Below are 12007 nucleotides of genomic sequence, written 5' to 3' on the forward strand. Positions count from 1 at the left end.
GAGACTTCTGATTTTTAGTAGTGCTTACAGATAGCCTCCAGTGAACAAATGTGGCAAAAAGTCACAAGGAAAAGAAACAGTACACAGAAAAATGTAATTGGATAAGAAAGTTACAGGAAACAATGCATACATTAAAATACTCTACGTTTGTATGCAAACCTTGCTATAGAAACTGTAAAGTTTTCTGCAGACTTTCAACTAGTAACACATATATGAGACAGGCATTATTACAGATGTCTTACAGATAGAAGCGTTAAGGTTACCACCAACATTAGGGGACTGGCCCATGAGTCACCCCATCACCCATTAGTGACAGGACTGGGACTACAATCCTGTTCTTCTCACCCCTGTGGACTTCTCACTCATGTTCTCATACAGCAGCCATATGACTGTTTATAAAATGACATGCCTGGTTAACAGAAGGACTATGTTGAACATTAGGAAAAACTTTCAAGTACACCTTAAAATACATAAAATTGAAAAAACAATATAAAGAAAACAAGGAAAATTTCTGTATGTAACTAAGTCACTACAGAGGGTCAAATTCACATGTATCATCTGTACATGCCAAATCTGCATCTCTTCTGTTAGAGGAACAGTGTATTTAAACACAGAATACATTCTGGCATAAGCTGAGAAGATATTTCGGCAAATATCCTTTCATGTGTGTGAGTGGGTATGTCCATGTAATAAAGAAGGTCCCTGGAAACCTACATCCTCTAGAATGGACCTGTCACATTGTCTGTGACACATTACAGGAGTATCCTGTACTGGACATGAGCTTACTGGGACACTGCATGTTCTCGAGAATAGAGCATCATTTATATTTAAGTAGGGAGCTGGGTTTCTCCAGCCCTTGCAATGCTGCAAAAGAATGCAAAGAGAGGCACTACAGCATACCTTGAAAAAAAACTGGTGAAGAAGCAAACAATCAAAATTTAACTTTCAGCTAGGATATAAACCCTTTATGTTGCATCACTTAAGAAACACAAACAAAGGATATAAAGTTACCATCAAGTGCAGTGGTATTTTAGTTGGTCCTTTGGCAGAGATTTTCTCCCACAGACCCCTTCGCACGTACCGGACAGTAGTGCCTGCGATCTGAAACTCACCAGGAAGCTCAATTTTCCAGTCGCTGTTAATGGATCTCTTACTGGAATCTTTTAAAGCTGGAATGAATCAAACACCATGGAATGAAATGTAAGCGAATTTGTAATTACAATATAGACTATTGAGCTTCTGTCTCAACCCATGTGAAGTACAAGATGCAGTAGCCTTGTAACGGACATGAGTTTAAAAGAAAAAGAAGTATACTATTAGCTAACTCATCACAATGTTTCTAAGTTGGGCATATTCTATATTTCAGTTGATGAAGGCATTTCTAATTATATTAACATTGTATTAAGTAACAAAAATGTCACATAAACTGGTCTTGCTAAGGTTTTACTACCTAAAATTATTACTTTCTGCTTTCTGAATAAGCAATGTTCTCCAGTTCCAAAACTTCGAGGCATTCTCTGTGCCATTCCACTGCCAGAAAATTTAAAGGGAAGAAAAAAAGAGTGTGCAGAAGGAGTTACAAAGGAAATAAAAGGAAGGAAAGATAACTACCCACTGTCCTTGAAAAAATACTACTAATTTAGGACTAAATGGTAGAACTCTTCCATAGTTTGACCTATTTCAGGAGCATGTGCAAAAACCACATATACCTATGGCATATTGTTGAATTCAGTTACATATACAGCTCTGCTTTTGCAAAGGAAAGCTTGCACAACTGAAATGTTTTTCTTTGATTTTCAGTGAAGACAGATTTAATTTGGATTTAAAAGTAATACTAAAATACTACAGCATTGTGCTAACAAGCAAGAACCACAAAGTAGAACTGACTGACTAGGAAAGTGCAAAACTTACTAGCCCATTTTCCTTATCCAAGCTGAGCAGAGTGCAGATTGTAAACAGAGAGCATAATCAGAGAACAATCAGTTAGAGCCATAATTCTTCCTGGAATAATCTCAATATTATTTGTCAAAGGTTACACGGGAAACATGTAGGCATGTATGTAAAATGAACATGCCTGGAATATCTGGTATATTGGAAATTAACACTTAGATCACTTTAAGGATTATTCTCAAATCTAACTATTTAATCTTACAAAAATGGATGGTACCATAAATTCGGACACATATACCAAATTGGCAGACATGATGTAAGAATCTAATACCACAGAGTAGCTGCTTGAGTATGACCTGAAGATACTTCTGGTAAAACACTTACATACTTGCAGTGTTATACTCTTACAGCTATTAAAACTGGTACTTGGGGTGAAATAGTATGAGAGCACCAGCGGCTGTAAACTGAAGTCTGGTTTGCAAGGCAAGATCTGTATATTTTTATGTAGACTGCTCTTTTTTTTTTTTTTTAGTTTCCAAGTAGAACCAGCTTTTGAAACTGTATTTTCCTAAACTTCCCTTGAGAAAAAGATCAATCAAATCTCTGTGTTGTTACACATGTGAAGATTTGCAAGTGCAAAATAAAACTGTTCCTGAGTTTGTGTGTGCTCCATAATGCAAACATTGAACAAGTTAACATTTAGCTGTCATAGTTGTAAAGAGAAGTCAAGTTACAAAGCAGAGACTGGCCGGTGGACAGAATGGGAACTTGGCAGATCAGCTTAATACCCTCTTGTGCTCAAGCCTGGAGGGCAGAATATTGCAACCTGCAAGCACTAGCTGCAGGCATAATTTAGAGTGGCCCTTAGGTTGTTCTAAACTACTCCAGAGGCTTTTTTGCAAGTTGAAAAACTAGACAGGCATTATAAAGCTCCAGCATCAGAAATAAGCAAAGCTTATGGTCAGGATACTTCCTGATGCCTTCTTTGCTCTCAAAAGGCAGAAGCAGGTGAGGTAGATACTATCTACCCCTGGGTTTGATGGAAACCAGGCCATAAATAAAAAACATCAGCAGGCAAGGAACAGCCCGCCACAGCCACCCTCCTTTCAGAGTCCATGAGCTGGACACACATGCATAAGGTCAGGTGCTGTAGGATCACATCCATCCTGTCAGGAAGTGCCTCTATGCATCGGTAAGGAGAACGTAGAAAGCTCTACTGCAGAAGGAAGCCCTGTAAGATAAATATTGAGAAGAAAAGATAGTTGGAGTAACATGTCCTTTCTTCCAGCATAACCTGTTGCATCAGGATCACTGATATCCTTCAAACACTGAAAGACAACTCCAGCCATAAGGACATCACATTACTGTTGCTCATCAGCGCAAGCTGATTTAGGGATTTATGTGTTTTCTACGTTAGAACGGAAGCACAGTTATCCAGATGTCGGTGTGATGCATTGAGGGAAGAGAAAATTGGCAGACCCTGTTCTAACAGAGAGAAAGTCCCAGGCCCCTTTGTGGAGATCCATGCACCATGATCAAATTTGCCCTGACATCAGACAGACAGAATACCCCGTGTGTTACTGGGCTTCCTTAGTTCAAGGTTAACTGTGTCTTTTGGCTAAGCCTTTAACAAGATGTTTTCTTAACCTCCAGCATTTCATGCCTATTTTATTCTCTTCCAGTAAAGAATACAACCTTGGCTTTCACTTAACTGTGTTGCAAGAAGGTAAGAGGAGCTGATTTAAAGCCTTTTCAAGCTAACAGGAAAATCTCCCATTGTCATTTCTTTGGATCAAGTCCCCATAGCCAGCAAACCCTTCTAGGTGTGCTTAGGCTATATATAATTGCCTAATATGCTTAGGAGACAAGGAACTGAACTTCTTGTCAACTGCGCAACACAGCTGACTTACCAGTTGGGTCTAATTTACTGTGGGAGTGTTTGTAGCGATACTGGGCTATTCTACATAGACTTTCCTTTTATTCTAGTTGGCCATGTCTAACACCTTTTATATAGCTATTACAATGAAGGTTCCCTCAAGAAATGAGGGGCCAGCTCACCTCTTCCTCAAATGAGGTTTGAGAGGAAGGAAATCCCTGTTAGTTTTCTCTTTAGGGGGTTTCCTGAAAAACTATTCTATTCGGCTCAACAGGACAAGTGCCTGGCTCCACAGATCCCAGAGGGTCTGCCGAAGGTAAGAGGAGATACCTGAAGCAATTCCAGCACAGTGCACCACCATCTCACAGTGGAAACCTATTTTTAGACTATTCCACGTACAGGGCACAGACATGTTCCCAGGCACCTCAGAACTTCTACATTGTTAAAATGGTCCCTAGCATATCTTATGACCCAGGTCAACCTCAATTCTCCCAAACAACTCCTCAGTGCCCAGGAGTATTTCAGGGCACATTCAATTTACTGACTGAGCATCATTTGTAGTGTCTAACCTCTGGGGAAGTCTGGAGCAGGTGGGGGTCGCAATGTCCTCTGCATCTGGGTGTGCCTTTCTGAGTATCTGCATCCTGGGGAGTTACTGGAGAAAGGCAGAATATCTTTCTGTCCTGCTGCATACAACCTTCCTGACAGCTCTCATGGTCCCATTAGAGGCTGGTGTCTCACCCAAAATCAGGGTGAAGGGAAACCGCAGGTATAGTTACCCCAGGAGGAGTGGGATATATGTGGGGGAATGTTTTTCTCTGAGGAAAGTTCTCTTTGGCACATAGACTAGGGGTATGATGATGTCCTGGTATTTGCATGCTACAGCAATATAACTCTGTCTGCGGCTTACTTCTCTTCCTGCTTTGTTCCTCGATCTACAAAGTACCTTCTGCAAACTTCAGACAAAATTCTGAAATAGGATTGCTTTCCTATGCCAAAGCCTAGTGGCTTCCAGGCAGATCAAAGCAGCCATCACGCTGGCTTTGAGGAGCCGTGAACATGACTAATCAAAGCTGTGGATGAGATAAAACTGTCTCCGTGCAGTATGGCTGACTAGTAAAGATATCACGGCACATGCTCAAAACAGTGTATAAGAGCTTGAATGACTAAAACTATGCTTTGGTTCCAGCTCATTATCGAAAGAAGATAGCTTGCTGATGAAAAACAAAATGTTTAATCTTTGTGGATCTCTTTTCTGGGTAAGGTTTGATTTTGATTGCTGCAGGTACTGCTCCCTTAGTGATCGAGGAGACGCAGAGTTTGGAAACAGCCCTGTTCCTAAAGGTGCTTGCTCCTTGAGGATTGCAGGAATTGCACTGGAGACTCAGCAGAGTATTTGGGCCAAAGTGTTTTCGCCACTGTTTGTCTTCATTGCACGCAAGTGCCCCATCAGTAGGGATCAATGCTGCAGCTATAAAACCTCCATGTCTCTTAGACACAGTGTACTGCTCTTTCTCCAGTGGCTTTTGTCATGCAGAATTACTGCAGGCCTGGCTCTGCCTAGCCCCAGAGGTGACAGTACTAAATTCAGTGGGGTGAATAGGGCCTTTTGCTCTTATTGAATGCTGTGCTTTTCATCCAAGCATTGCAGAAGCACTTTGCAAGACAGCAAGTATCTTTACTGCTGTTTTAGAGAATAAGCAAAGCATGCAACAAAGAACACTTGTCCAACCTCCCTAAGAGCTCAGTGGCAGGAGCTGAGGAGACCAGGATATATGCAGTCTTCTCTGACAAAACCTGTCTGACTGTGGCGGAAAAGCCCGAACAGGAAAGCAGTTGTGAGCCCTTTTTGCCAAGCAGTCCTCACTGATTTAAGCTAGCACCCGCAGCATCTATTCTGCCTTGGACAGCTGGCTGTAGTTCTCCTGGGACCCTAGGCCTCAAATACGGTAGCGAAGCACAGCTCTTTCTCTTCTCCCCACTGTGAGTGCATTTAGGCAGTAGCAAGAATCCACTGTTACATCTCTAAGCTTTTTCTGGCTCAAAGTTGTACAGTAGAAGAGCAAAAGAAAAAGGAACCCCAGCAACAACCCGTAACTTCTTTTTTTCTTGTTGGCTGGAAGACAGGAACTGACCAATCTATTTCTAAACCTGGCATCTAGTCAGATCTTTATTTCCACCTTGGGTCTCTCCAGCTTGCTTCCCAGCCTGTGGACACAAACTGCCGAGGCATTTCCTGTTCAAGGTGGTTTTTAAGCGTTACAGCCAGCCAAGGCAGCCAGCGTGGGTTGCCTGTAGGTGGAGGGAAATTCTTCAGGCACTGCTCCCAGCACATGGAATAATGATTCCAAATTATGCTGGGCTCATTTCCAAAGTGCTGTACCCGGTTCTGAGTGGAAATAGGACCTGATTGGACTCAACTTTGTCAGTGTAATTGAAATAGAAAATCCTTCCATACTCAGACCTGGATTTACAATGCATTATGAGGCCTATCAGAGTGATTGGATTCTGTTTTCTTGGTCATCTTTTTTGTCCTATTGGAACATTTCTGCCGCTATTCTTCAGCTTAGGTTAGCAAGACATTGGGTATCTTTTCTTTGTGCCCAGTGTTCCTTGAAAGAGAAAACCCTGGAAAGCTTAGAGAGGTTCTCCTGGCTCCTGATCATGAACCAAAAAGCTAAAAGCATTCAGAAGCTTTAAAATAGCCAGATTTTTATCTATTTTTATGTGATGCACACGGGGCCAAGTCCTGCTCTCAAGTATACACAATCCTAATCCTAATTTCCCCCAGTGGGGAAATATCTGCTTTAGTCAAGGTTATGTGGTCACAACGAAGGGCAGTCGCTAGCTCCATGTAAGACTCTCAGTGCTGCAGCTATCTGCCAAAGCCCAAGCCCCGGACAAATACCCTGTGCAAATCCCACCAAGACAAACAAAAAGGCTGGCTTCCAGAAGGCAGAGTATTTGCAAAACCCAAGGAAACACTGGCTGTCATTGTTCCACCAGTGCTTAGCTATGTCAAACATCTTACGTGTAGGCGTAACCCTCTCCCAGCAAGCTGGCTGCAGCATTAGTGGAAATACTAGCAGTAGTGATACATGCTTCCTACCAAGTAGTGGCACAAATGCCAATGCTTTTGACCTAAGGGCAGCTGAATGACATGATTTGCCCTCTTTTTTCCCCCTGAATCTGGAACGAAATACAGACAACAAAAGCATCTTTCCCATTGATATTGCCAACTTTGGTAGTATCTCAAGACAGAAAACCAATGGCACTAGACCTGAAATCCTAAGACACAATCACTATGTAAATGTTTTCAGCAGCATCCTGTATCCCACTACTGGATATTAATGTCTCCTTTCAGCTGCAGAGATGGAGGATTATAAGCAAAAGACATGGAAATCAGAAACCAAGGGTCCTAGTCTGAGCTTTGCTACTGACTCTCTGTATAGCCATGAGCAAGTTGCAACACCTCAGTTTCCCCTTCTGCAAAACAGAGAGCAACAAGCTTCATAATCCTCTCAGAGTTCCTACCACAGGCTTGATATATCTCTGGAAGCAATTCCATCTTTCAGAGTGCTTTTCTATCCTAAAACCTCGGCGTGTCTCTGCTCTGAGAAGCTCACTTTGAGAGAACCAGAACATGCACAAGTGAAAACAGTACCTAATACTTCCCAGGCTAAGGGACAGCTGGAACATGCATCTGTTACAACCACTGCAATGAAAATACCAGCATGTGGAAGGGTTGAAACACTGTTTGATATGGAAGGACAAAAATCATGTGTTAATGAGCTCATCAACAGCAAGAAGAGCTTAGGTTTGACAATGCAGGGACCTATAAGCTGCAAAAGTTCACTGAACAAAGGAGGAAGTTTGGGATTTTCTCTTATCCTTTTGTTTTCCCACACAGCATAAAGACCTTAAGAGAGACAGAAGAATTCCCCCATTTATGCATGGCCATGCAGCTCTGAGCATGCAAAGGATGTTTCAATGTGCTAGGTGTTCTTCTGGGCCTTGGACAATTTTCCTTCAACTCCCTGCTCTGCCACAGGCTTCCTGTGTGAATTCAGGGCAATGGGGCATTAGCATTTCTGTGGCTTGGTCTCCCTAGAAGTAGATGGGAGACAAAGCCCTTCATCTATTGCACAGTAATGACTAGAAAAGTAACACCCCTAACATTGGAGAGAAGAGGCAGAAGACCAGACTGACAGATGTATATTATAGCTGACTGGTTGCATTTTACAAATGCCCTTCCTATCTTTAATCTAAGCGATTAGTAACTGGACAACAAATTTGTTGACAGACTCTGCCCTACAATAACCTCACATACAACTCTGACCCATCACCCATGTCTAAAACTTTGTTTCCAACATGCAAAAGAGGAGAGGAAGCCTGTTCCCCTCAAAAGGAATGCAGAAGCAGAAATGAGAAGAGGATTAAACAAATTGTTTGGCCTGAGAAAATAGAGGCAAGTGGACTAGAGGCTGCAGCTAGCCCATCTCAGAGTGCAGGATCAGGTCTTAGGTACAGCATCAAGTGAAAACCTGCTGCTGCAGGAAATGGCACAGGCAACCTCATGGTCAGGTTATTGAGGGATATCAGCTGCCCTGTCCTGCCTCTGCTTCAGTCTGAGCTGGGCGCCTTCCTATCTGTATCTCTGTCATTCCTTTCTCTAAATGCACTGTTCTCTTTCCCACTCCCTTCCAAAGTGTTGTGTGATCCCAGCAGCTATGTTCAACTTAGTGCCAAGTTCTATTCAGGAACTCTTCTGTCTATATAAAAGTATTCTCTGGTGCTTTCAGGTTGCACAAGGCCTGTAAGTGTCACATACTTCAAGCAAACATCATGAAACCAAGCCATGAAAGCAGAGAGAGATTGCAACAAGAATGAAATCAACAGCCGCTTCCTGGCAACAACAAACCTATCATCTTGCAGGTCATTTAGAGAAGGGTCATTTTAACAGAAAACAGAGCTGAATTTTGAATCAAAACATTTTTTTCTTTTGTCGTTTTACCCAGAAAACTGTGAGCAGGTTTATCCTCAACCACTCTGATCCTCCGGGCACCTGCAGGGATCACAGCTGCTTCGATGTAACCTATGGCAACGAAAGAGCAGATGGATGAGAGCATGCCACAGACAGCCAGAGGCATCAATCATTCAGTATCTCACCATGAAAAAATCAACTCCTGCCCAGGTTGGGGAATGGGTGGGAAACGCTTCAAATGAGATCCCTGCATTGGCAGCCAAGTTTCACTGCTGGGACGTGCATGGTTATGACTAACATTTCAGCTTGAGATGCACGTGTGCTGCTTAATTGTGACTTAAGGCTTGTGCTTGGGCCTAATTAGATTTGCTCCCTTCGAATCACCCTGGGCCTCCTGCGGTACTGACAGGGATGCATGAGGACTGTTCCTGAGCTGATGCAAAGTGTCACTGTCAGGAGCAACACCACACATCACAGAACAGACATCTGTGATTTGAAATGAAGTTTCGAATAGATGCTCCTGCTTTCCCCTCTGGAAAAAACCCTGCTTGAGGCTGTGATCAGTATCAGAAAGGACTCACTCCACAAAACATTTTGATAATGCTAAAACTAAACAGCAGGAATTAGTGGGACAACTGGGGGAAAAAATTTGTTTTCACTTACACTTCAGCTTTATACAAAAATTCTGGAGGATATAACAGTAACGGTCTTCTTGCATCGGGCTGCTAAATAGAATTCCACAGCTCAGATTTAATGCAACAATGGAGGTTAAAGTTTCTCAAGGACTGACTACCAGTCACCTCTAAGCACTGCCAGCAGACGCACATGCCAAATTAGACCATCTCAGCATCTGACATGGTAGGGAAGTTTTTACAGCTCCCCATCATATTTTTATAGAATTCTCTTGGTTTTTATCTTTCTGAAACTCTCAGCCTTTTCATGCTTCCTTCAACAACCAGCAATACGACACAATTATACCACTTTTGACTAACAGAGTATCAGTAAGAATAATTAGGAGCTACAAGGAAATGTAGCTTATTTTCCCCCACCACACAGCCATGTGGAGTTACGGACTTGTTCCATGGGGTGGAAGTGGTGCCTATAAAAGCTGAGGAACATTAGGGCCCATTTCAAAGGTCTGGGAGCCAGGCAGAGTTTTTCCACTGGCTTCATTGGGCTCTGAATCAGGCCCCCGTAAATGACAGTAATCTCATCAAAACCATGACTTGATTCCTTCTAACTAGCCACTAGTTTACTTTGCAGTGTATAACTTGGCACCTCTTTTGGGTTATTGCTCTCCCCTTTCTTTTAGATGTTAAGTAGCTTATCCTGTATGTTCCCTCATCCCCTTTTTTGCTTCAAAGGGCTGTGTGAAACTGTTCTGTGTCAGCCCTGCCTTTATGGAAATTGTGGGCAGTCTAGAGCAATGGGTTGGAGAAGTGCTGGCATAAGGAACAGTGACTCCTCTAGCATTCAGCAATGTTTGGGGAGCTATTTTAGGGACAAGTGCAGCTGAATGGCCGTGCTTCTGCTATGCTGATATGGGAGGTCTCAAAGGAGGATGCTGACAGCCTCATGCATCTCAGGACTAAGTGATTCTCTTACCACTATGACATGGAGTGAGACAGACAAGGATTTTGGGTCGCAGACTGTGGATTCATTTCTACCTGTCTGAACCAGCAGAGCGCCCAGCCCCTTTGTTGTGCTATGAATAAGGCTTGAGCTCTTGGGTTTCATGAGGTGCATTGGGTGCTGATAGCTGATCTGGGCCCTCCTTCCCGGATGATTGTATCTGAATAACACTTTCCATTTGACCCTTCAGCTCAGTTCTTTTTGCACTTGTTCCTCACTTACTTCTCCCTTACGCAGGATATCTCAGAAACAGTCAGTCATCCCTTGCAGGAAAAACAGAAAGAGGGACAGCAGAGCTGCAAACCATGTCTGTGTAGAGAAGCCAGAGCAGTGGCTCTCCCATCTGCTATTACAGAGTGGGTTTCACTGGGAAAAATCATTACTTCCAGGGTCAATTTTTTTAAGGCAATACTGAAATCTGTTATGAAATCAAAGCAAGCAGATGTTGGATTTTATTCTAGACATTGCCAGGAGTTGGTTTTTCATCAGCTGAGATACCAAATTACAGTCAAAACAGAGTGTTTCAGAAATCAGACATCCTCACTGCACCCCATGCATCTGCATATAAACCCAACCGATAATTACCACCAGACATGAGCACACAGCAAAGGTGTGATTAATGACAGTCCGTCATGGGGAAATAGGCCCTATGACACACCTGAACACCCCTGTTAGGAAGCCAGTTTGGAACATGCCCAAGTTTCAGGTAATTTAATGTGCCTACTGGGAGACTATTTACTTATTTATTTTTTAAATCACATGCCAGATACAAATGCCCAGAGCTAAATCATGCAGGAGTTGGATACAAAGTTACACTGAATTTAGTGGAAAGCCAGTCACTAACGTCAGTGAACTTTGGATCCGTCCCCTGACCTAGCAGCAGCCAGGAGTGTGTCACACTGCTTTAGAGGTGAGCGAGCTGTGGAGCTGTGCTTCAGGTTCAGCTAGTGCCATAAATACGCTCTCATTTCATCACTGTGCCATGAGAGAAACACCACGTGGAAAAGTTGACTTTTATGTTACTTTTTACAATAGTAAATAGTAGAGTGTAAGCTATTAATAGCATATTAGTTCTGGAGACTGTTTAGTTTGGTCATATACCAGATTTTTCTCCTCATGTAATTTCTAATCCTGATTGATGGCTTTGGGGGGTTGCATTCACAGCTCCTGAGTAAGAAGAAACATACTGTGCTAACTCACTAAGACCACGTGGCACAAACCCGACTGCTGACCTTTACTCTTCTGTTAGTGAACTGTGAACCACTTTGCAGTTGTATGGATCTGACTTGTCCTTTCAGAGATGAAGCAGAATTCTTGGGCATGTCCCACCGGCAGCATCTTGACACCCTCATTCATTATTTCCAGCAATATTGTGTGAGTTAGTGGTCAAATCCCACTGCAAACATACTATATAACATCCATGCAAATTTGCCACAGGTACAAACTCAGATTGCTACCACCACTCCAGTCTGGTCCTTAGAGCTAATGTGATGCTTCTGGTCACAGAGTATTCCTGATCTTTGAGATAACTGCACCAGAAAACACCTCCATTGTTTTCCGGGCACATTTTATTAAGCAAACTGTAACTGCAGATTGCCAGAAAGATTATCAAGTGTCATCTAGTA

General features: G+C 42.7%; 1 protein-coding gene across 1 annotated transcript in view; it reads right to left on the reverse strand.

Moving 5' to 3' along the window:
• The window catches only part of ADAMTS17 (ADAM metallopeptidase with thrombospondin type 1 motif 17), a 193141-nt gene that overhangs the window by 43075 nt on the left and 138059 nt on the right, over nt 1–12007 (reverse strand). Inside the window, exon 16 of the mRNA XM_050903173.1 lies at nt 1012–1169. Within this exon, the coding sequence (XP_050759130.1) occupies nt 1012–1169 (158 nt within the window). The remainder of the gene's footprint in view (nt 1–1011; nt 1170–12007) is intronic.

Source organism: Gymnogyps californianus, chromosome 11 (assembly GCF_018139145.2).
Source record: "Gymnogyps californianus isolate 813 chromosome 11, ASM1813914v2, whole genome shotgun sequence".
NCBI lineage: Eukaryota > Metazoa > Chordata > Aves > Accipitriformes > Cathartidae > Gymnogyps > Gymnogyps californianus.